Source organism: Rhinoderma darwinii, chromosome 3, assembly GCF_050947455.1.
Source record: "Rhinoderma darwinii isolate aRhiDar2 chromosome 3, aRhiDar2.hap1, whole genome shotgun sequence".
NCBI classification, from domain to species: Eukaryota; Metazoa; Chordata; class Amphibia; order Anura; family Rhinodermatidae; genus Rhinoderma; species Rhinoderma darwinii.
In genome coordinates, this window is record NC_134689.1 from 123,125,948 (window position 1) to 123,152,052 (window position 26,105).

General features: G+C 41.2%; 1 protein-coding gene across 1 annotated transcript in view; it reads right to left on the reverse strand.

The window, feature by feature from the left end:
• Nucleotides 1–254: 254 nt before the first annotated feature.
• LOC142751085 (uncharacterized) overlaps nt 255–26,105 on the reverse strand; it is a 34,745-nt gene continuing 8,894 nt past the window's right edge. Inside the window, exons 2-5 of the mRNA XM_075860059.1 lie at nt 5,144–5,231; nt 4,544–4,645; nt 3,444–3,707; nt 255–1,485 (exon numbers count right to left, since the gene is read on the reverse strand). Of these exons, the coding sequence (XP_075716174.1) occupies nt 719–1,485; nt 3,444–3,707; nt 4,544–4,595 (1,083 nt within the window). The 5' untranslated portion in view covers nt 4,596–4,645; nt 5,144–5,231 and the 3' untranslated portion in view covers nt 255–718. The remainder of the gene's footprint in view (nt 1,486–3,443; nt 3,708–4,543; nt 4,646–5,143; nt 5,232–26,105) is intronic.

The following is a 26,105-nucleotide window of genomic DNA, read 5'->3' on the forward strand; positions in this document are numbered from 1 at the left end:
ATTGGAGTCAGCTTTTATCTAGCCAATTGTTGGCACCTGTGTCAGTTGGTGAAAAAAAAATATCATCATATAGGTGTTGCCAATAGCATTTAATTTTCCAATGTACGCTAGTAAAATGTAATGTAATGTAAAATGACAGAAGGAATTAATTAATTGGAAACTGTGGTATCATGAATGTAAAAAATTGTCAACCAAATTCAGATCTAATGTTACACACTTTATTGGAAAAGACAATAATGTAACTCTACAACATCTTGTAGCATGCGCTTACAAACCATAATGCAGAAGGCAATGTGCCAGAGCACAGTAAACCAGTGTTTAGCAATATAAATATTATTTTATCCTAACTTACTGCATAGAAAACAGATATAACATATAAGAACAGATGTGATGGGTGAGAAGGGGGGCATTGATTGTTTTCATATCATTTTGCCCACATATGGGGAACAAACATTGACTTCAACGCCAGAAGAAAATTTAGTTGGACAGTTGACCCATTAGGTAGTCAGGAACACATTTTCGATTGGCTGATAATTCATATTTATATTATCCATACATATCTCCCATCTACTATTAATATGCATAAGTTCCATTAGTACACAATCGAAATCCATGACATTTCATTGGGTCTGACCTATGTGCTATGGAGATTGTTGTGACTTAAGCTGTACTTTAACTTACAGTTTTTTCACTTTAATTAAACATTTTGGGGAGTTTACTAAATTTTCTCAGGTCCTTTGTTTGCAGTTTCTAGGCCAGACTGGTAAACAAATGAGTTAGCAAGGCAAACCCCACTGTCTATTTGCTTCCGCTTTCCTCTGTATTTTTTTGCCTGATGCCTTCTCCTGAGTATTAGCATCATGCACCCACAAAAGCTTAAAAGACAGAATCCCGAGTTGAAAACCAGCAGGTAGACCATAAATATGTCCCTTCTATAAAGTAGCACAAAATGAACCAAATGCAACAAAAATGGGACTTCATTGCCTATTACAAGAAAAGTAGTTATAATCACCCCTAATGGAGAGGGGTAAATATGGACCATTCTTCTTAGGGTAAGATTTGAAGCAGGCAAGTCAGGTACTGGAGTTTTAAATCTCATTTCGATGTAGATTTTCAGAAAAAATAAATAAAGAAAAAGAGAAAGTGCTGATAATGCATACAAAAATGGTAGCCATGTTGTAACATCTTGAAAAATAAAGATTTCTGGAGACTGATGGGCTTTCAGACTTACTGCATAAAAGGTGAGGGATGAGGACAGATATTTTAGCGCTGAGAGCAGCAAAAGAATAGAATAGTAAAATCCCCAAAAATGTTGCTTCTGCCATAATGGTTCTGATTCTTCCATTGTATAGATGACCAAGGGAACAACAAAGTTCACGCAGAATGCCATGAATGGCAAGATCTGGATGGATGGCAGATTCAAGACCACAATCTCCGATTCTGAGCTGTTTGTTTCTAGTCTGTTGTACTCTACTTGCATTGTACCTATAGAAAAAAAACAATTACAGTTTATAAGGCACTAAACACCTTAGATATTTGAAAAAAATCTCATTAACTTAAATAAAAGAAAAATATGCTATCGGAATCAGTGCTTCTACATTAAACAAAATGTTTAGACTATAAGCTAAAGGGGGTCGAGCTGCTGGGGCCCCTAGTGATCAGATGCAATTTGTGAGAGAACCTGGCAGCAAACATTCAATTTCCCTGCATTGCCACCAAAGAGGAAATTAAGCATTACACAGTGCCCATTGAAATCAATAGGCTGCCTTTGTAATACACAGCCATGCCTGGTCCTCCACAGTGAGAGTAACTCCTATATCCACTCTCAGCTATAGTTAATAAATGATGGACCTAAATAGTGAAACCCTTCTATTAGTTCCTTTATTGGGTATTTAAAATCAGACAACCCCTTTAAGACACCAGAATTGTCAGTGTACAATACCTCCCATTTTGGTGAACAGTTTAAAATAAGCAGAATATACACTAATGCCTAATAAAATACTGTATATTGCAGACTCAAGCTGGCTATATACATTATATAAATCATAAGCATATGTCTCACAGAACAAACATTCCAAATAAGTGCTAGGTGCTTTCCATTCATATTACAGCACACCCCAATAATTATTCGCATTAACGAAAAGAAACTCCACAATATTAAACATAAATTAGATGAATGTCGGCAATTTTGACGGAACCGACCGACCATCTAATTTTTATGGCGGTGTCCCTTATCTCCCTTACAGGTGTCAGGAGAGAGAAAGATCAGCATGTTGAATTTCAAAATGCCTGATCCTTATGTTTATTAGTAGACTCCCTTCTCTCTATTGAAGACACATGTATGTCTAAATAAAACAGTGTATCAGTGTGTTTGGTGCAACTTTGTTATTATGGATACACAGCAGCTGTGTCATGTACTGAAACCTGTATCCGTCAGGTCAGCCGGACTGACGGGTTCAGTGACAGCGGTTCCTGCGTGGTATCTCTGACACGCAGGATCCACATGTTATCGATCACATCTAAGTTATGAACTTAGATTTGATCGGTGACAGCTCGATCCTGCGTGTCAGAGAAATAGGACCCACTGACTGACCCGTCAGTACCATTGACCTGACGGATACAGGTTTAAGCACACAATACAGCTGCTGTGTATCCAGGATACAAAGCAGCTTTATCTCAAAAAGTAAAAATCATTTTTAATAAATAGTAATTACAAAGCTGCACCAAACACACTGATACACTGTTTTATTTATTTATTTATTTTGAAAAATTGTTTTCAAAGGTGTATGTCGCCTTTAACGAGGTTACACAAAGACAATTTGTACATGAGGTGATACATCATTAGGATAAGCCGGGGCAATAAAACTGAGGTTTAAGGGGTGATCACTGAGGGCTCATGCACACGACCGTCGTGGTGTGCACGGACCGTGATTTACGGCTCAGACGTCCGCGTAGTGTCATCTGCGGGTCACCCGCAAATCACTGGCTGTGCACATGGCCGTGTACATTAATTTCAATGAGCCTGGACACCAAAATGCGGCCGTAATAAGAAATGTCCTATCTTTTTGCAGTCCTGGCTCCCGGGCAATGCACGGAGCGTGGAAACCACGGTCGTGTGCATGGGCCCATAGAAATTAATGGGACCGCAATTCACCCGCAGATTTGCGGTTGAATTGCGGCCGTAAAAACATGTTCGTGTGCATGTGGCCTCTTAAATGTTGTGCTTTTCTAAGTCATTTATTTGTAAACTTGAGTCTGTGCTCTGAAAGCTTGCATACATAATTTTTCTGTTTGGCCAATAAATGTATCATACCTATAATAATTTTGTGTTTTTTGACACAAAAGTATTTACCATTTCATAATTTGAAAGCAATAAAATTAAGATATCTAATAGGCTTCATTACATACTAAAGCTGACATTTATGGTAAAGAAGACTGCTTACCATTGCCCAATGTCTTGTCCAGGTCTCGTGGAGCTAGCTTTATAACTTGTAGGAGAAGATAGCTGTTGACTAAAATGAATGCTGCCAGAGCTTGAAGGTAATACTTCTGACTTCTTATGGCTTGTATAATGTGTTTCATAGATGGGTGTTTGTGATATGTCCAACCAGAGTTAAGATCCACCAGAGGCTGCCCTACTTTCAATATGGAGCAGGCAGTGAAGAGAACTATGGCTGCTACAGAGATGGCTAACAGGACCTGCACAACTGTATAAAAGAAGAGAAACATAAATTACCTTTTGTCATAGAGAAAATACCAATATAGTATCTTTATATATATTTATAACTCTATGTAGGAACTGCAAAATGATCTCTAAACTTCAAAAAAATATCACTGATCCAGACCAACACTCATCTGACCATATTATTATCATAATAATTAAAAGTATTTCCAATATGTTGTGTAACAAAGATAGCTACTGAGAATGTTTACAACAGAAAAGGAAAACATGATTAGGAAAAATATAAAAAAGCAGACAATTTGCTTTGCCCTAAATTTTTTTACACAAATCTGATCAACTTGGAAGTAGCATATAAAGAAAGGCCAGTTTTGAATACCACCAACTATGCAAAACTTGGTAGTTCAGTGTTAGTTCAGCCTTGAGCTAAAGACATGAGTAATATGAGACAGACCGGTTGCTAAAGATGAACTGCGTGGCAACAACAACAAGAACATTTCAAAGACTTTACCTTTTAAGCTGGCCTTACACTTGAGGCTATTATTAGTATTATTACCATTATTTCTCCCAACTCCACTGTGGGCTAAGTACTTATGTTTATTTCAATAAAGAGAGAGGTCTGACTTGAAGAACTAAGTGGCAAATGACATTTAGTGTGAAGTCTTGCCCGAAATGCATGAAATTGCGGCAAAAGAAGTCACAAAACTGGCATTAATAACTGAATCTTGCTGATATTTTTGGGTGAAAAAGTTGACCAAGGGTATGATTATTAGTTGTAATAGTAGTATGTATATTCTCAAATTTATATAGAGTAAAAAATACAGCATAATCCATTATTTGATTATAAATTCTGTCCTAGATTACCTGAAATAACATGACTGTCCTGTGTGAGATCCATCTCTTTAATACAGGTCATTACCAAGTAGATGTGGAAGAGCCAGCACACAGGAAGATACCAGATTGTACCTTTAACAACATTAATTTACTGTTAGGACATATATAGAGGTCTCATAATATTTTTTTACATGTCTTCAGCATAGCCTGACAGTAGTGGGAAGAAAAACAGCTTTGAGTAAAGTATAAAACAATGTTTGAGCGCCTTATACCAGTAAAGCCATATAAAAGGTTTTCAAGGGAACAGTACCATGGGGTTCTAACTTTATGCCTCATCCATATAGTTACTCTGGATGTGGACTACATACATAGATATAGAGTTTTCATTCTCACAATTTTTTTTTATGGTTGATTCTGCCAATTTCATCAGGTCTCTCCAGCAATCCCATATCTATAGTGGCTAAAAGACCACACCCCAAAGTCTGCCCCTGGAGAAACAGGAAATTGAACAAGTTGGATTACATCCCATCCAGTCCTATTGCTTTTCCCAAGTAGTTTGATTGTTTGTGAAATGAATCCAATCAATATGATGTGCTGCTTCTGTGACAAGCTTTGCAAATTACTACTCACCAATGGATGGCACGGTGACTTTTACATGTCTGCAGATCCATGTCCTTCTTGGTCTTGGATTGGCCAATGTCAGTAGTTTATTAGATATCTGATGAAATGAGGAAGGTACACCGTTTTCAGTAAATTATCAAAGTTCAAGACACTCGGTCTCTCTCTCTCTCTCTTTCCCTCTTGTAGTACCTCCCTTATTTTTAGATAAGTATGTGCAGTTCGGTCCATAATGCATTCCATAAAATGGAACCACATTACGGACTGTATTGCAGAACACTTAGTTTTCCTCTAGAATAACTGAAATCAGTGTTTTAAGGGGAGAACTCAGCATGGTAGAATTTGGTGCTATTTTTCTTTATGCGGACTCAACATTTGATTACCACTATATTTTGATATGGTAGTATGCATGGCCCAATTAAAATCAGTACCACGCTATTTGGGATCACATATACTCTTGTTGCAGATATTGGCTTGTACTAATTGCGAAATGACTGCATTTGGTTTTAAATTGTAATGGCCGACCTATACGGTGTGTGAACGGAGCAGTTTCTGAAAGTACTGAAAAGTAACTTGTTTGGTGCAGCTTGATGAAGTGATGATAATTTCATTACTTTCACAGCAACATCATTCTTGCAGAGCTGCACACGGGCTAATAAGTTACTGTGATCACCATCCCCATCCCTTCTCCCGTTACCTGCTCATCTCTGTGAATAACATCACCTCAACTCCTCTATAGTTGTCGTGGTAATGGAATTGGATGGCAAGCTCACCTGTGTGAACATCGCCATAGGGAAAAAGACAGGGTGCAAATGATGTGATTTTCTGCTAAAATACAAATGATGCCAAATGCTTTTTAAAAGGATAAACCTTGCATACCTATGTTGATTCTAATATGCTATGCAAATAAATGCAAAACAACTGAGTCTAAAATTATGCCTATCTGCCACAAGGAACACGGACACATACTTATTTATCTAGTATCTAAAATTTGTAATATTATTGAGATTTTATTGCAGTAATGGCACTAGTTGCTAAATATAATTAATATCCTGTAGTAGTGACATAAATGCATGAAAATATAATTGATATCTTGTAGTAGTACCTTGTATCTTGTACTGATTTCTAAATATAATTAATATACTATAGTAATGACAACACCATTTGCTAAATATTATTCATGATTTATAGTAGTAACCTCACTGTGGGAAAATATAATTCATATTTTATAGAAGTGACATAATAGTTTGCTTAATATAATTCATATACTATAGTAGTGACATCACCATTTGCTAAATAGAATTCCTATACTAAAGTAGTGGCGTCACCATTAGTTAAATATAATTCATATACTATAGTACTAACATAACCATTTGCTAATTACAATTCCCATTACATAGTAGTAAATACAATTCAGGTTTTATAAGAGTAATATCACTGTTTGCTAAATATTATTCAGATTTAATAGAAATTATGTAATTACTTACTAAATATAATTAATGTTATAGTACTGACATCACTGCTTGCAAAATACAATTCAGATTTAAAAGCAGTGACATGACTGCTATAAGTTATATACTATAGTAGTGACACCATTATTTGCTAAATATAATTCATATACTATAGTAGTGACATTGCTAAATATAATTCATAGCCTGTAGTAGTGAGATCACTGTAAGACATTTTTTTTTTATATTTTACAGGGTTAACATAATTATTTACTAAATATAATGCATATGCTATAGAACTGACTTCATATTTTATGGTAGTGACATCACTGCTTGCAGGACACAATTTATATTATGCAATGATGTCACTACTCTAATGACTCATTTCTATTACATCCTGTGATTCCCCTCTATTACATCCATATTACATCCATATGCCCTAAGTGAACAGTGGTATATGGTAATTGTTATTAATCGTCTAGTCGTATCGTTAACAATTATCATTTATTAGGTTTATGGACAACTTAAAATTGGCAGCTATGTAAACCCAAGTATTCGGTAAGCTGAACTTGTAGACTTGCTTTGTATTCATTGGATGTTAGCAAAGTATTTTAATTTTCATATTTTTCATGATAAATTAGGCTTTTTCTGATTTATCCAGGGTTAAATAATGAGCACATGAGCTATTACTAGGCAATAGTTTTTTTAATAATTATGCATTCAATTTTAATTCCTGCTACAAAACTTTGTACGTGCAAATTAGTAATCTAATTTGTTTAGCTATTCTATCCTATTTATTGGATGTCTAATAAACAATCCAATGTGTAAAGCCCCTATTACAACGGCTGATTTTGGCAGGTGCAGCGAGCCATCGTTGATCGGTGCTCGTTTGCTCCTGTCACACGAAGGTATGGATGGGGACGAGCGGTCGATACTCCGATCGCTCGTCCCCATACATTATTATCATGTCGTCAGCGCGTCTCTCCCCGTTTACACAGGGAGATATGCTGCCGACAACGATAATATTTTACTTTTTTAAAACGATACGATCAGCAGATAATTGAGCGTTTGCTCGTTCATCTGCTGATCGCTGCCCTGTTTACACAGGGTTATTATCGGCAACGAGCGTTCTATGAACACTTGTCTGCCCGATAATCGCCCAGTGTAAAGCCCCCTTAAATCTTCTGCATGAATAAAGTGAAGTCATCAGGGCCTTAAGTACAAGGATTTAATTACTTGTTTGCCTTATTTTTTATTCAATTTTTTGGAATTTTGACTATTTTTAAATTTGTTATTTATATTTAACAGAACAAACCGAACAAGCATATTTTATAATAGAGATGATCATTACACATATTAGAACTAGAACGTTTATCTGCAAGTGCTCAATTTGCATAGAAGCTGCATAATTTTAACATAGATAACATTTATTCATTATATTATACTATATAGTTTTGTAGTTATTGAAGTTGCAGAGGTTACAATGGGGCCCTAACACTTTGAGGGCTCATACTCCGACCAGCCGCATCAGAAAGCAGAATCACATTGGTGCAATGGAGCAATTACTTCTAAATGTGTAGTGATGGAGCAATCACTATACAAATTAATATTTCTTATAATGTATATAGATTATATAAAGCCTGTTATAATTATCTAAATTGGGTGTTTATGTGGATGCCCCAGGCAGGGCTGGGACAACCTTTCTTGGTGCTCAAGGCAGAGGATTAGAATGCACTCCCCTACCCTTGGTCCCTGAAGTTAAACACGATAGCTGTCAGATGTCAGCCCTGAGTTACTCTGTAACATAGACATTTCTGCTGATCATGCATGTTATAAAAGAAAGGCAAAGTGTCTTTTCTTTTTTTTAAATACAAATAGTAGTGCTCACCTACTCTTACGCATAACCCCTCGTCCCGGCACAGATATGACTTTGCACCAAGACATCCAAAAGGGACCTCTAATATAGCATAGATCTCACAATGTATGTTGTAGCTGCTGTACTTACAGTGGTCTTGTTGGTTAGAAGAACCATAGATCCTAAAGTGTCCTGCGGTGGGAACACGCTGTCCATTGTGAAATTAAGTGTCTTCTTAGCTGCAGTAAGCTTAGTGACAATTGTGTACTGATGCCAACATTTATATGGAAGTTTTATCTCTAGCACGTGCAGAACAATGGAGACTTGTGCAAATCTGATCAATAACTCCTATCACCATGCCCTTATCACTATTTTACACACAAAGCACTTCAGTCATTCGTGTCTGATGGCTACCCATGTATCTGGATTGGGAAATAAGGACAAATAATGACAGGGATAATAGGTCACAGTAGAGATGAGACATACAGTATTTGACCACACATCCACAATGATTCAACCAAATAATAGCGTTGGAATTACAATTGTTATGTAAGACACTGAATTAGAAAAATGAATGAGATCAAAAAGTTTGTAAAGTTCTTCTGAATTTGAAAATGATAAAACAACTTTTTTTCAATTTGCAAAAATATGACCTGTTCTTATAGTTTGCATTAGTAATGCCTTACTTACAAATATTCATTTTTGCTTCCAAGCAAACTAAAAGTGACAGATCATAGCACTAATCACAGTGTTTAAATATACAAAATGCACAAGAAAAAATTATCATCTGCTGGTTTTTTTTCTCTCTGAATATTTTTCTTTTTAAAATAGCAAATTCTGAAAATTTATATTATTGTCTAGCCTAAATTGAATTTACAGAGAAGACAACATTATGTGGAATAGCAGCAACTATTTTGCTATGACAATTTTCCATGGGGAAACCCTATGAGATTGGCTAGACATCTCCTTAAGGCCAGAATCATACACACAGTTTTGATGCAATTTTTAATATACATTTTGCCTCAGATTGCTTTAGACAAACACATAAGTGGACACAAAAGAAAGGAGATGAATCAGTCTTTTCTTTATAACTTTCCTTCCTTTTGAATCCACTTCTGGCTTTGGCTTAAAAAAACTGAGCCAAATACTGCATTAAAACTGTGTGTGTGATCCTGGCCTTAGGGTTACTTTAGACAGTTTGATAATGTGTACAGTCCAGTGATTCCACTGCTTGTTCATCACCTATAGCTCTTGATCATGAAGGAAGTGTACAACTCATCTTTAGATGTGCCGATTATATATTGAGGTGAAGTCGAAATTGTAGTCACAATTATCGTGCATGCTACTAAGCGATTTTGCACGGCAACACGCTTTTTAATTTCAAGACACTGGAGTGATTACATTTAAGGGCCTTTGACACAGGCCGATGATCGCCCAAATGATAGTTCATACGAACGTTCATCCCCAATAGTTGGCAAGTATCAAACAGCAAACAATAAAAATTATTGTTTGTCAGCAGGGTCAGTCCTGCCAATAATAATGTAAAGTGTTTGTGCGAACCCCCCTACGATCAATGCTATTTAAAGATGAAAGTAAAGAACGCTGATCGATTTCCTTTATCACTGATCAGTACTTATCTGCCCATGCAAAACGATCCTTACACATTGTGATTTACTGAGTTACGATCTAAATTTGTAGCACTCCTGAAAATCACGATTTCGACTATCTAAAGTAGTCATTTGTGAGCCTTCGTCTGTGATCCTTTATATACTGAGACATTTGTAATCGACTTTCGAAATTAGACAACAATTGTCAATTCGTACGCCTTATTGAAGCATGTGCAATCACTGGAAAATAGTATTGGTGGAATTAGATGGAATTGATAGGCAGCGCATGTTCCTTCCATAATTTATAATTCATTGACAGAACACACTGGCAGTCTTTTACATGTGCTGTATTAAATATTTCTAATATTAAGGCATTAAGTGGTGATATAGATCTGGCTTGGTCAATCTTGTATCTAGATTTGTCTAGAACTTACGTACATTTTTGGCATTCATTCTCAGAGCAGCTCAGAAGTAGGTTATGTCCGGCTGCAGGTTATCTCCCAGCATTCTGGCTATATTGTTCTCTTCCCTTTGTAATGATGGGGGGATTATGTTCTGACTGTTTGTTCAGATAACACCAGTGCTACTGAATTGTCTGCCCACGCCAATGGAACCAGCAGAGCCATATGAATCTGGTTTCACTCATGTTTCATTTACTTATTAGCTACTACAAATAGATGCGTTGTCCGGAATATACATTTCTGCTGACTGATCTTTTATCTTCTAATAAGATTAAAGGAAAAACTTTTCAAATACCTCTAAATTGTTGCAGTTGACATTAACTACTGCACTGGGCTCTTAATAAGTTATGTTACCATGCTATCAATATGCTAGGGTTCAGTTCCACATAGCATCGCCTGCACACGTCCAAAACAACGTCCACATGCGGTGTGACTAGCCGCATAATTTTGGCAGTAATAAAATTATGGGAACATTGGCCTCCACAGATAAGCATAGTTTCAGCCGCATGCAGATGCCGCTATATGGGACCATAACCTATCACTCCAAATGTGGCTGTATCAGCTGTTTCATATACAGTGTCCCAAACCTGATTGTGAGCTCCACCACACTCACCTCTCACAGTTCAATAAAGTTAATCAGGTTAACAAATGGGTTGGACCTCCAGAAAAATTAGTAAGTAATTACTCTCGTTTTCATAGAGAAAAAGATAAAAAATCAAATTTTGTTCATTCTTGAAATCCATAGATAAATCGGGGCAGATTTACGGAGACTGGCTTAAGCCTACAGGAATAAGAAGCGATTAATAATTTGTTGCATCTTGTACTATTCATGAACCGGAAGGAGAAATCTATGCCAGCTACACTATATGGACAAATGTATTGGGACACCTACACATTACACCTACAAAAGCTTTTATGACATTCTGTTCCAAATCCATAGGCATAAACATGGAGTGCCCCCCCCCCCCTTGCATTTAAAACAGCTTCCACTCTTCTGGGAAGGTTTTCTACAAGATTTTGGAGTGTCTCTGTGGGAATATTTGCCCATTTATCCAGAAGAGCATTTGTGAGTTCAGACACTGATGTTGGACGAAAGGGCCTGGCTCACGGTCTCCATTCTAGTTCATTCCAATGTTTTTCTATGTGGTTGAGGTCAGGGTTCTATGTGGGCCATTCAAGTTTTTCCATACAAAGTTTACCCATCAATGCCTCTATGGACCTTGCTTTGTGCACTGGGGCTCAATCATGTTGGAACAGAAAAGGGCTTTCTCCAAATTGTTACCACAAAGTTGGAAGCATACAATTGTCTAAAATGTCTTGGTATGATGAAGCATTAAGATTTTCCTTCAATGGAACTAAGTGGCCTGGGCGAACCACTGACAAACAACCATACAGCATTATTTCTCCTATACCAAACTTTACAGTTGCCACAATGCAGTCAGGCAGGTAACGTTCTCCAGGCATTCACCAAACCCAGACTCGTCCATCAGACTGCCAGATAGAGAAGCGTGATTCATCACTCCACAGAACACATTTCTACTGCTCTAGTGTCCAGTGGTGGCGTGCTTCACACTCCATCCGGCACTTGGCATTGTGCTTGCATTCAACTGCTCGGCCATGGAAACCCATGCCATGAAGCTACCTGTGCACAGTTTTTCCAATATTCTCATCAGGAGTGTGTAAAGGGGGAGGGGAATTAAAATGATTGGCTAGTATGAGGGTTAGCTACCCAGGATTGCCATATTTTTGTAAATTTATCTGGTCACCCACGTGCTTCATATGCGAGTTTGAAAAAGGGGAGATTGGGGTTCATTAATGTAATTCATGCTTGCAGGGAATGGACCTTAGGGCGTTTCCAGTTCGGGAGAATGGTTTTCTTTGCATAAAACAATAAGAACATCATAAGGGATCTATTAGCTACAACATTACTAAGGTCTTCAATGAAAATAAATAAACAGACTTTGGGATCTAATATGCGAGGAAGTCCAGGTTTTAACTCAATAAATTCCATTACTGCAGTCCAGAAATCAAAGATAAGTGGGCATTCCCAAAACATATGAAGAAAAGAACCATCTTTTCTGTGACAGCGTGGACAAATAAGAGATGAGAGTTTCCCCATCCAAAATAATTTAGAGGGAGTGTAATAAATCTTCTGAAAGAATTTTATTTGAATGAGACGATCTCTAGCCGATATTAAGTGACCAATCAAAGCACCTAATATTTCCGTGTTATCATCAGCACATATAGAGGGAAGGGTCTGAGACCATCTATCTAAGGCTATCAAGTTTATTAGAGGAGAAATGTAGTAATTGTTTGTAAAGTATGGACATAGGTTTGACCAATGTCTCCTGTGTTACCCAATCCTCCACTGGAGATGTACACAGTGTGATATTATAGCCTGCAAATTGTAACCAGAGGGCATGCCTATGTTGAAAGTAAAGGAATTTAAGATGAGGTAGGATCTGGTGTTTAGTCATAAATTGTGCAAAAGTGGCAACTTTAATCTCTATCACCACATCACCCAGAGTTAGTATTCCTAGTTCCGCTCATGTACTAGGGTCAGAGAGTCTCCGCATGTATGTCAGAAGCGGATTATACCAGAGCGGTGGGTGACCAGGACACCTCCTCACATTGGAAAAGTAGGAGTGATCTCTGCCAAAACTTCAAGGTTATCTGCATCGGGATTGTAAGCAGGTGACCCGGGGAAGGAGCATGAATATAAAAAGAGATGACTAGGGCCTTGAAAGATCCCAATAAGGTCGCTTATAAAGCTGTTGATGGGTTAAGGTGTCTGTGTTTGAACCACCACCAAACATATACTAATTGACTAGCCAGAAAATTCAGATATAGGTTTGGTAAGGCCAGACCTCCCTGTTCTGTAGGTAGTTGTAGTGAACCAAGGGCAATCCGAGGGACTCCACCCACCCAGATAAAGGATCTAAGATCATTGTCCACTTTAGAGTAAAACGTGATAGGTAACCACACAGGAGAATTATGGAAGAGATATAGAAATCTAGTGAGAAACTTCATTTTGAACAGATTAATCCGACCCGTTACTGAGAGGGGAATGTGTCTCCACCTGTCAAAGTCTACTTTGAGTCGGTCCCCTTTTTTTCTATTCTATACCTTCATTCTGACGGTGAATTCGCGTTCACCGGCCCTTGGACCTTGGCAGCAGCTACAGATCGCACTTGGCTGTACACACCCTGGGTGTGTCTCCTCACTTCGTATCTCCATAGCAGTGTGCTCCCTGGAGATCGTTCCACACCCTCCAACAGTGTTATGCCTGGTCAGCATAACCCAACTAGGTGAGTGCAAATCACCCTAGCATCATTTGTTGTTTTTTGACCTCCGGATAATTGCACTATGTGGCGCCGTGTGTTTTTTCTTCTTTTCTAGTACTTTGAGTCGTTGTAGTAGTGGAGTGATGTTATCGGGTATGAAGGTGTGTGTGTCAGGGCTAATCACTATACCAACGTACGCAATTTTATCAGCCCACTGCAGCGGGGAGGGAAGAGCGACTCCTCTGGCTCCCGCATTCACTGCCATTATCAATGACTTCGACCAGTTAACCCGCAGACCAGAGAACAATGTAAATTTGTTAAATAAAGTTAGCAATGCTTGTAGGGATGGACTCAGGTCATTAAGAAAATCTAGCGTATCATCAGTATAAAGAAAAACTCTTTCATCCCTTCTTCCAAAGCATACCCAGTTATATCCGGGGAGTTTCTTATGGTCAGAGCGAGAGGTTTAATCGCCAATGCAAATAAGGATGGGGATAAAGGGCATCCCTGCCTAGTCCCCCAGGCTAGGGCAAAAGAAGGAGAAATATGACAGTTAGACTTGACACCCACTATTGGTTGTGAATATACAAGATGTATTCATTGGATATCGTTGTCCAAATCCAAATTTACCTAGTACAGACCACAAATAGGACCATTTTACTGCGTCAAATGTTTTCTCCAAGTCCAAAGTGGCAACAATACAGGAGCTGAGGAGATTATAGGTAGATGGGAGGTTACTGAACAACCTCCGCAGGATTATGTCAGTGGCTTTACCGGGCATAAATCCAGATTGGTCTGGGTGAATAATGTGAGATATAACTTTCTGTAAACGCATTGCCACAGAATGGAAGACATGGCTGGAAAAAGGGAAGACCGTAGGGCATGGTTTATCTCCACAGTGCAATACAAGACTAGAGAGAAATCTCATTCCTCGTCCCACACAGCATAAAGAGGTAGATGCATTGGAATCTTCCAGAGATAGTTCCTGTAGTGCGGAGTGAACTCTGTAGTCGTAATGGGCATCTGCACAGGAAGACAAAATTCATCAGAAGCTAACGGACTATATCTCACGGCGTTCAAGCCAGGCAAAAACATCCTCAGACTTATCCAAAAATATTGTAGAGCCATTGTGTAATATCCTGAGCTTCGCAGAGTAAACTATAGAGTAGGGGATTTGTTTCTCCCGCAAAAACTTCTTGGCCTCTGTAAAGTGCTGTCTTTATTTTTGTACCTCTAGAGAGTAATCAGGGAAAACTTGTACATCTTGATTATAATGTTTCAGAGGACCCTGTTTCCTTGAGAGTTCTAGCAGCTTGCCTCTGTCCTTAAAGTTAAGAAACTTGGCTAGAAATATAAATGGAGGTGCTCCAGGTGGAGGAGTTCAGGTTGGGATAGGGTGTGCTTGTTCCACGCAAAACATAGGATAGAAGGCAGTTTGCCCAAAGGTTGATTTAAGCCAATTTTCCAAAAAGGCAGCACGATTCGGCCACTCGACTCCCTACGACAGACCAACTAAACGGATATTACACCATCTTAAACTGTTCTCCATGTCATCCATTTTAGCTCGCCAATTCGATTGTTGTCATCTTGAGATCTAAGAGGAGTCACCACACCTTCTAGGCAGTGGCATAACTACCGCCGTAGCAGCAGTAGCGGCAGCTACGGGGCACGCGGCATGAGGCACAGGCTCCCAACATGGCCGGAGGCTCGGCTAGCAGCCGCTATGGCTGCTACAGCGGGACGCCACTGAACACTACGGCAGAGCAGGGAGGTATCTCACCGCTCTGCCATTAACTGGTTCCCGACCGCTGGCTGTATTTTTACGGACAGCTGTCAGAGTCCTTAGAAACCCGAGCCATAGACTTTCTACGGCTCGGGTTTTAACTTGCTGCCCGCGCGATCGGGCAGCTGAATGTCGGGTCTCCGGCTGTCAGTGACTGCCGGGGACCCTGAGAAGAGGATAGAAGCAGCTTTCGCTGCTTCTGTCTTCTCTGATCACTTGTACACAGCGCTGAATGCGCGCTGTGTACAGGAATAGAGACAGCAGCAGCGGCACTGTCTCTATTCCTCCCGGTGATCATGTGACTGGTCACATGATCGCCGGGTGCCGTTAGTGGCAGACTGCTGCTGGGTCTTACTAGACCCAGCACAGCCCTATTAGTGACAATCGTCACTATGAGAGGGCTGATTTCCCCTGTAACTGGGGCTGCTGTGCACCTCCAGTTACAGTGGAAAAACATGGTGTAAAAGAAAGAAAAAAAATATATAAACTTCCCCAAAGGTCTTCTTTGACCTTTGGGGGACAGACCATAGTTAAAATTAAATAATAAATACACATAAAATACACACCCCAAAAAAAAAACGTTCCCCCCGCCAATCATTGTTGTAACTTTAGCGCTGACCCAATTACCCTAATATAGACATGTAATATATAAAAATTTACGATAGACAATGGCGATCACAAATAAAAGAAAAAAAAATAGCTGAAATGTAAAAAAGCTTATTTTTTTAGTATTATTTTCAAACTTTATGAATAAAAATTCTAAAATAGCAAAATAGGTGTGTATAAAAACGATAAAAAATGAAACCTGCATTGTCTACGGAAAAAAACGTCGCAAAAATCACGTCGTTAGCCCAACAAATAAAAAAGTTATAGCTATTTAACTAACACGTGCTAAAAATGGCTAAACGGTGTCTGGTCCTGAAGGCGCAAAATAGAGCAAAGGACATGTATCCCCTCTCCACAGGATCTCCACAGGATAGAGGATACATGTGTGATCGCTGGCATTGATAGGGAGAACGGGGGACTGAAAGTCCCCTGAAGTTCTCCATCACAAACCTCGGACTTCCGGGGTCTGTGTCGGCAGCTCCGTAGAAATGAATGGAGCGCCGGTCGTGCTTGTGCGCATGCGTGACCAGCGCTCCTTTCATTTTTATTGAGCTGCGCAGACGCCGGAAGTCAGAGGTTTGTCATGGAGAAGTTCAGGGGACTTACAGTCCCCCGTTCTCCCTATCGCTGCCAGCGATCACTCATGTATCCCCTATCCTGTGGAGAACCTGTGGAGAGGGGATACATGTATTTTGTAGGACACACTGTAGGTCGCATTTTTTTGGGAGGGGGGACGCTGTATGGCGTTCCCTACAGGGGGGGAACGCTGTATGGCGTTCCCTACAGGGGGGGTGGCTGTATGGCGTTCCCTACATGGGGGGAGCTGTATGGCGTTCCCTACAGGGGGGGCTGTATGGCGTTCTCTACAGGGGGGGGCTGTATGGCGTTCTCTGCAGGGGGGCTGTATGGTGTTATCTACAGGGGGGCTGTATGGCGTTATCTACAGGGGGCTGTATGGCGTTCTCTACAGGGGGATGTATGGCGTTATCTACGGGGGGGCTGTAAAAAAGGCACTATCTACAAGGGGGGGGGTTGTGTGACACCCAGAGGAGGGGGGGCCCCAGTCAAAAGTTTGCCTGTGGGCCCAGTCTTTCCTAGTTACGCCCCTGCTTCTAGGTCAGATATGAATCGTTCGGACTTAGTAGCCATTTCATATAATGTGTGCACATCAGCCCTAAGAGGCCAAAGTCTGTCTGAAGTACATCTATTTTTTCAGTCAGTACTGTATTGGATTTCGTGGTAGCTTAAAGAGGCTCTGTCACCAGATTTTGCAACCCCTATCTCCTATTGCAGCAGATCGGCGCTGCAATGTAGATAAGAGTAACGTTTGTTTTTTTTTAAAACGAGCATTTTTGGCCAAGTTATGACCATTTTGATATGCAAATTTGATTCTGCAGCAGCATCAGCATTTGCAGGTAAGTCGATGTAGCTACTTACCTGCAAACGCTGATGCTGCTGCAGAATCAACTGTAGCCTCTGGTGCCGATGTGTCCTCGCTCGTCCGACACGATGCAGGACCTGGGGCAGGAAGTGAGTGACGTCACAGCGTGATCTCTCGAGAACACGCTGTGTGTCTGTGCACTGCCAGAAGCTGGGCGTTGTGAAGAGAAGTGGATGATGCTGATTCGTCAGCATTATTCACTTCTATTCACAACGCCCAGCTAGTAAAAGAAGTAAAAACGCCCAGATGTACATACACAATACACGCCCAGTTGTACTTTAACTTTAAACACGCCCAGTTGTACTTTAGAAAGCCTCATTTACATAAATATAAAAATGGTATAACTTGGCCAAAAATGCTCATTTAAAAAAAAACAAAAACATTACTGTTATCTACATTGCAGCGCCGATCTGCTGCAATAGGAGATAGGGGTTGCAAAATCTGGTGACAGAGCCTCTTTAAGGATATCCAGCATAGACGGTTCAGTGGGAGAGTCAGCAGGGGTGGAAGGAGAGGCTACTGCCTCTGAAGGCCGCGACATGCGTGGCCCAGATGCTGCGCCCGCCAATATTTCCATATTGTCTGTAATATTGGACTGCTTGGAAGGCGCCATTACAGGTAGACCACAATCAATATGTATGGGTAGGAAAAAAGAAATTACTCAGGCTAGTACACCAGGAATATACTTCAAAATAATGCTTGCATAGGGAAGGGGGAGAGTCCTCTGCGTGCTACATCACAGTCAAATATTTAGGTATGATATGATATGATACGATACAATACGATACGATACGATACGATACGTGGGAGCCACAGACAGAATGGATAGTACCTCCAAAGATCTGATAGTATGGCCACTCACCGCATCTCAGGAGAGGAAATCATGTCCCCCAGAGAGCCAGCGCTGAAAATAACAAAATGGCGGCTGCGTCTCCCACACCGCCAGCAAGGCACCTTAGACAGTGGTCTCAGGCAGGATGCAAGTCCGGGAGGGCACCAGAGAGGGAGGGCAGGCTGTCCAGCAGCAGCCATTTTTCCAAGGTCGCAACAATAGGCCTCACCGGGCCGCCGTTTGTCTGGTCGGTAGTGCAGCCTATGCCCCTCTAGTATGAAATTTAGTCCGGTGATCTGGCCCACAGACTAGGCCCCGCCTTCTGGACGCCACAAACCTGGCGAAGAGGGCCTCCAAAATGTGCACCATGCACCAGGAGCAACACTATGTATGCCCCAAGGGAGTCACTAGCTCCAGGAGGGAGGATGGAGCCAGATATGTGTAGTTGCCAGCGGAGCTCACCAACCGCACGTCTGCTCCCACCAGCATCTTGGCAAGCCCCCCTCTTTTGTGCTGATGTTAAAGCCAGAGGAGCTTTGGAACTCTGCAGTTACTGAGTCATCAGAGCGTTGCCGACTTTTATGCCCTATGCACCTCAGAACTCAGCAAATCCACTCTATGTTTATGTGGTTTGTCACTTCGTAGCTGAGTTGCTGTGGTTCCTAAATGCTTCCATTTTGCAATAGTACCACTCACAGTTGATCGTGGAATATCTAGGAGGGAAAAATTTTCACTAACTGATTTGTTGCAACTGTGGCATCCTATTACAGTACCACGCTTGAATTCAATTAGCTCTTTAGAGCGACCCATTCTTTCACAAATTTTTGTAAAGGCAGACTGCATGGCTAAGTGCTTGCTTTTATACACTGATCGCAATAGGACAAAATGAAACACCTGAATTCATATATAAGGTGTGTCCCAATACTTTTGTCCATATATTGTGTTTCAAATAGTACATTTTTATGTTATATATATTAATGCCAAAATTACAGGCCCACATATCCTTATAATCTAGCAGTAATTAATCTATCAACCCATATTCTCTCGGATGCAGAGTGATGTATTAAGCAAAGGACCAATTTTTTCTCCCAGTATAAAATTAGATTTTTTTTTTTACAGCCATGAAGGATTTACACATTTTTCACGTGAATCAATTTTGAAGAAACTACACAGTAGGGGTGCAGTAGACACTGCTTTAAAAGTGAAGCTGGAAAGTACGCTTTCCAGGAACTTGAGGATTTATTGAGTGAACAATCAAATTATGCAAAAGGTATGATCCCTCAGTCTGTCATGCCCAGATCAACACAGTTTTCCCCTTTGTCACTTTGCCGTCAGGTGGAGATTTTCACTAAATTAGTCATTGAAGATTTCAACAAAATTTCCGTAGGCTATAGACATGAAAATTTGACCAATATCCAGTGGAAAGCCCTAAAGAAACTGCAGTCATATGACAATGTAGTCTACAAGGCAGCTGACAAAGGGGCAAACATCGTGGTATAGACTGTAGACAAATATGAGAAAGAGGCATTCTGCCAGTTGAGGGATAAACAAACCTAAAACAAACTGCCGTATAACCTACTGAATACTTTCTCTGCAGAATTACATTCTATTCTAAACAAGGCCTATGAATTGGAGATTATCCCAAAGAAGGTTTTGGACGGGCTCATGATCAGATACCCAAATATTCCAACTTTACATTTTTCCCTAAGATACATAAGATTCCAACAGATTCCCCAGGACATCCAGTTGTATCTGGTTTGGAGGGGCTATATGATTCAATCTGTAAGCTCATTGATCATTATTTAAAACCCATGGTGGAGTGTTTACCCTCTTATGTGAAGGACACAATGGACGTCCTGACTAGAATAGATAGGATCTCACTCGATCCAGATATGTATCTGGTGACAAATGACTTTAAGTTATTGTATACAAATATCACACAGCAAGATGAATTTGAGGCAGTTCACTTCTTACTGGGGATGAGCAACTGGGACATCAACCTCTGTGAACTGATTCCATTTTGACATGTAATTTTATGCATTCAAAGATGCATTTTACTTACAGAAACAGGGTACCGCCATGGGGGTGTCGGGCGCACCAGCATATACAAATCTGTCTCTCGTTTTTTTGAGAGGCAGGTTTTCTACAGTGAAATCACGCACGCCATGGACAATGTGCAGTGTTGGCTGCAATACATTCATGATCTTCTATTAATATGGCAGGGATCTGATACGGACTTGCAGAAATTTATTTTAAACATCAAACTTACATTTACGGACAACCAACAGAAAGTGGAGTTTTTGGATATGCTGATTAGCTTTGGTGAGAACAGACAATTACAAACTGATGTGCATAGAAGAGCACATCAGTAGATTCACTAACATACACATACATACAGTACTCCACTATTAAAGCAGTCCCAGTTGGTCAGTTCCTCCCGATGAAGCGGATCTGCTCATCCAATGCCTAATTTGAACATCAAGCTAAGAGCCTTAAAACAAGATTCTATGCCAAATGATATAGCAGAAGGAGTGTAAAACAGGGATTTAGGAGAGCAAAAAGAACATAGGTTATAGCTTTCCATCGGAGGAACCCATCAATGGAAAGGAAAACGGAAACCATAACTTCCGTTTGCATCACCATTGATTTCAATAGTAATGCTTTCGTTGCTAATGGTTTCCGTTTGTCTCTGTTTTCCGTAACGGTTCCATTTTTTTCGTGGAATCAATAGCGCAGTCGACTGCTCTATTGATTCCGTCAAAAAAATGTAACCGTTAAGGAACAGAGACAAATGGAAACCATTAACAACGGAAGCTATGGTTTCCGATTGCCTTTCCATTGATGGTTCCTCCAACAAAAAGCTGAGACGGAACCCATCAACGGAAACCAAACCCTGATGTGAACAGGCTCTTAGATCTTACATCAAGGAAATATGGAACTATTTTATTTATAAGGCCTTTTTCTTTTATTTCATCTAATTTTTCACTCATGAATTGTCTATTTTTGTTTTTTATGTTTCACATTTATTAGTATTTTTAATTTTCACATTTTTTGTATATTAATCATGGTATGCACTATCAGGATCATGGATGGTATTAACCAATTATTTGTTATTTTGCACAGTAACGGCTGTTACTATTCAGCAGCAGGATCTCTATATGTAATGACATTTAAATAGAAACTACACTATCGTCAAACTTTTGATATGTCATAGAGACATATCAAAAGTTTGGATTGTGGGAGTCAGGGTGCTGAGACCCCTACTGTTGCTGAAATGAAGGTGCAGAAGTGCTTTGCTCCTTCGGCTGTGATCAACACTCATCGTGAGACTGAAGCCCGCTCATATAGAATGTCTATTATAGCTGTCTTCAACCTGACAGCCGAAGGTGCAAGTCGCTCAGGTGAGCGCTTCTGCACCTTTGTTTCAGCGACGGTGGGAGTCTTAGCACCCGGACCCCCACCCGATCCAAAATTTTGATATGTCTCTATGACATATCAAAAGTTTGATGAAAGTGTAGTTACTCTTTAACCCATGTGCCCCGGGCGCAACTAGGTGGTAGGGAAGGGGGCGCCGCAGAGCAGCTGACCGCTGCTGATTGGCGCCCTGTATGTCAGACACCTGCAGCAGCGATCAGCTTTAGGAAGAGCCAGGAGATCATGCAGCGGCGTTCTGACTCGGGCCCACTCCCGTGCTGCACACTCCCCGCATGTAGGGGGTGCCACTGGGCTCTGCGTCTACTCTGTGCTCTGCACACACATGGAGTAAATAACAGCCGAGAAGCAGAGGAGGAAGCTCCGCCCACAGCCCGTCCTGCAAGAAACCTCTGATCCTGTCAGCAAGGATACACGGTGAGTGTCCATTTGTGTCTGTGTGTATATGTGTGTGTAGTGTGTATACAGTATGTGTCTGTGTATACAGTATGTTTCTCTGTGTTTGTATGTGTATATGTTACATTGTGTGTATGTGTGTATATGTCTCTGCATGTGTTTATGTCTCTTTGTAAAAGTGTGTGTTCAATATTAAACAGATAAAATGCAGATATCTGTGCTGCCTCCTATATACCCTGCTTCCTCCTATATACCCTGCTGTCCCTATATACCCTGCTGCCCCTATATACCTTCTGTCACCTATATATCCTGCTGCCCCTTATATAACATGCTGCCCTTTATATACCCTGCTGCCCCTTATACACGCTGCTGCCCCTATATACCCTGCTGACCCCTATATACCCTGTTGACCCTTATATACCCTGCTGCCCCTAATATAATCTGCTGCCCTTATATATATGCCTCTGTGTGTGTGTTTATATGTGTCTGTGGGTATAGTTATCATCTACTACATTATCTGTACTCAGAGAGTTATCACTGTGTGTTATCAGAGGTGTTACATAGGGCTGCACGTGAAATCGACAACAATATCTATACTGGGTATATATGGGTCTGTTTGTGAATATGTCTTTGTACGACTTACGACTCTTGGAATGCGACCGTGAAAAAACAAAAAATAATCCTTGGTCATTAACGCGCAAAATGGCCTGGTCATTAAGGGGTTAAAAACTACAGCTTATCCCCAACAAAATATGCCCGCATGCCGCTTAATCGACAGAAAAATAAAAAAGTTATGGCTCTCAGAATTTTCCAACACAAAATAAATTCGATTTTTCACAGTTTTTTTCCTTGGAAAAGTAGTAAAATGTAGATAAAACTATATGAATTTGGTATCGCCGTAATCGTACTGACCCGCAGAATAAAGTTAACATGTCATTTAATTGCACAGTGAATTCCGTAACAATGAAGCACAAAAAACAATAGAGGAATCGCTGTTTTTTTAAATTTTCTACCCCACAAATATTTTTTTTCCCATTTCCTAGTACAACTCTTCCCGCAAAAATCAAGCCCTCATAGGACTATATAGATGGAAAAGTAAAAAAGTTATGGCTTTTGGAAGGTGGGGAGGAAAAAATAAAAATTTAAAAAAAAATGAAATCGAAAATCTGAAAAATGGCTGCGGTGGGAAGGGGTTAAAGACTGTATGCAATATTATGACCCCACTGTTGTAGTTTTTATACTGCACTTGTGACTGTAAGGGTGTGTTCACACAGGGCGGATACGCTGTGTAAAAGCACGCAGTGTATACGCCCTGGACGCTGCAGGGAATTCCGGCCGTTAAACTTTACCAAATCGTGGTGCAGCTTTTCGGCTGGATGGTCCGATGTGGAAAATAGCGGGTAAAAAAACAAAAATTATAATTAATTGTATTCATGGCGAAGCATCCCTTTGAAGTCCTGCAGCCCAGCCTCGAGGGATGACGTTTCAGCTTTCCCACCGCAAAAATTGCAAATTGCAACATCTGATATTTGTTGCAGGTTTTTCCTTCCCATTGAATTCAATAGGGAAAACCTGCAACAGAAAAGCAGCGATTCCGCAACATAAATTGATATGCTGCGGATTAAAAAGGTCAGTTTATGAATGTTTTTTAGTGGGTTTTTTAAGCAGCGGGTGGATGAGATTTGTTCAAATCTCATCCACTTTGCTGCTACTGTAATGCAGTGTGGAGTTTCCGCAATAAAATTTGTTGCGGAAAATCTGCAGTATTTACGCTACGTGTGAACCCAGCCTAATACTGATATTGTCCTTATTTGCACTTAGCGCTTTTTATGATTACATGGGGTGCTTTGGTCATAACGTTGTAGCATAATTATTATCATTCGTAAGGGGTTCCAATTTTTTGTTCCTCTGCAGATGTAATAATCGTTTTTAAATATATGTGTCCACCCGTAAGAAGGCGTTTTTTTGTTATAACCGAAGTACCTCTGGTTGTCGCTGAGACTCAAAGTCATCTAAGTGCACTTGTGCGCAGGATGGCGTTGATGCCCTCTCCTACGTTTGGCCTCTTTCTGTGCTTTGCGCATGACCGGGTTGTCAGAGACGCGTCAAATGCCTGGCACATGCGATGTAGTTCTTGAGTAACGAGGGTGTATGTTACCAAGGGAGCAATCCAGCACACGCGCTGCAAACAGAGGATTTGCAGTGGTGGATTAATATAGGGGCGTTTGGGGCGACCCATGACTACCCACAGATTTAAAACACATTGCAGTTTTGCCGCAATTTTTTACACAAATTGCCGCAAAAACCGTGACTAAGCGGCTTGTGCTGGACCTGCATATATGTGACCATGTGTGAGCAGGGTTTATTGCCGTTGAAAGACCTGCAGACACAAGGTCACATGACCATGTGGCCAGGTCCCGATGCCAGAAAGTGGAGCAGCAAGAGATTTAGCTGCTATATATAAGTGTATGGGGGTCTTTATTAGTTTATGGTTTGGGGTCTGTATTAGTTTACGGGGGCTAGAATAGTTTAGGGAGTCTGGGATCTGTATTAGTTTATGGGGTCTGTTTTTAGGAGGTCTGGTCTGGGGATCTATATTTAAGCGGTCTTGTCTGGGGTCTGTATTAGTTTACAGAGTCTAGTCTGGGTCTGTATTTAGGGGTCTGGTTTGGAGCCTTTATTAGTTTAGGGAGTTTGGTCTGGGGTTTTTATTTAGTGGGTCTGGTCTTGGGTCCCTATTAGTTTAGCGGGTTTGGTCAGAGAACTGTATTTATTTAGGGTGTGTGTTCTGGGGTCTATATTTGTTTAGCTGGAGTCTGGTCGGGGAACTGTAATAATTTAAGAGATCTATTTACTCTAGGGCCTGGTGTGGGGTCTGAATTTGGTCTGAATTTATTTGTGTTATCAGAGAGGAAGCTACAGAGGCTGTAGAATCGAGGGGCCAAAACTATCTCGACATGAGACTTTGCAGTGGTCAGAAGAAGTTGTCATGGAGGTCTGGGCCAGATGGAGAAGAAAAGGAAAGAGAACAACTTCCATCAGAGAACACAACACATGTGAGGCACTGGATTTATAGAGAATCTGTCACCTCTCCAGACGAGGCTGGACGCAGCCTGCAGGGCTTAGGGGGAAGCCTCCATGACCTCCCTGGTAGGGAAAGGGTTAATAGGTGAGGGAGAGTTGGAGGGGAGGGACAAGGAGGAGTCAGGGGGCCGTTGCGGAGCTTCCCGCTGTTATCGGCATTGAGCCGGAAGAAACGGGAGGAGTGACATAGGGAGAGACAAGCTCCCCGTTGCCCGCGCTCGTAAATCATGTCGGAGGCAGTTTTGTTAGAGCAGCTGCGAGCAGCTGCTGTGCACCACGGTCCCGGATGGCTGGTGGAGACCGTGGCTGCATTAGCGAGGATCCCGGACGTCGTTTTGTCACGTCAGGCCCGGCGTTCGGGGTCTGTTGCAGGAGACAGGCTCCCCTCCCCCGGCCCCCTTCCTAGCATGGCGGCGGGGGGGGAGTCGGCAACAACTGCTCCTGTTCGGAGCAGGCAGAGAGCGTTGCCGGGGGTGACGGCGACGCAGGCCGGGTCGACCCGTCCCTCCCGGCGGTCTCGACCGCCAGAGCGCCTCAGTCCTGAGGCAGTCCCGCGGACACGGCGTCGCAGAGGGAGCCCGATCTCGGACGCTGCGGGCCAGGCAGCTGGGAGGACCGCCCCTTCCCAGGCCCTGCGTCCTGGCAGGAATCCCAAGCAGCGACGGGGTCCGGTGGTAAGCAGGGAGTCGCAGGCCGGGCTCCCTGCCACCCCTCCCCCATCGGATGGAAGATTTGGAAGACAAGG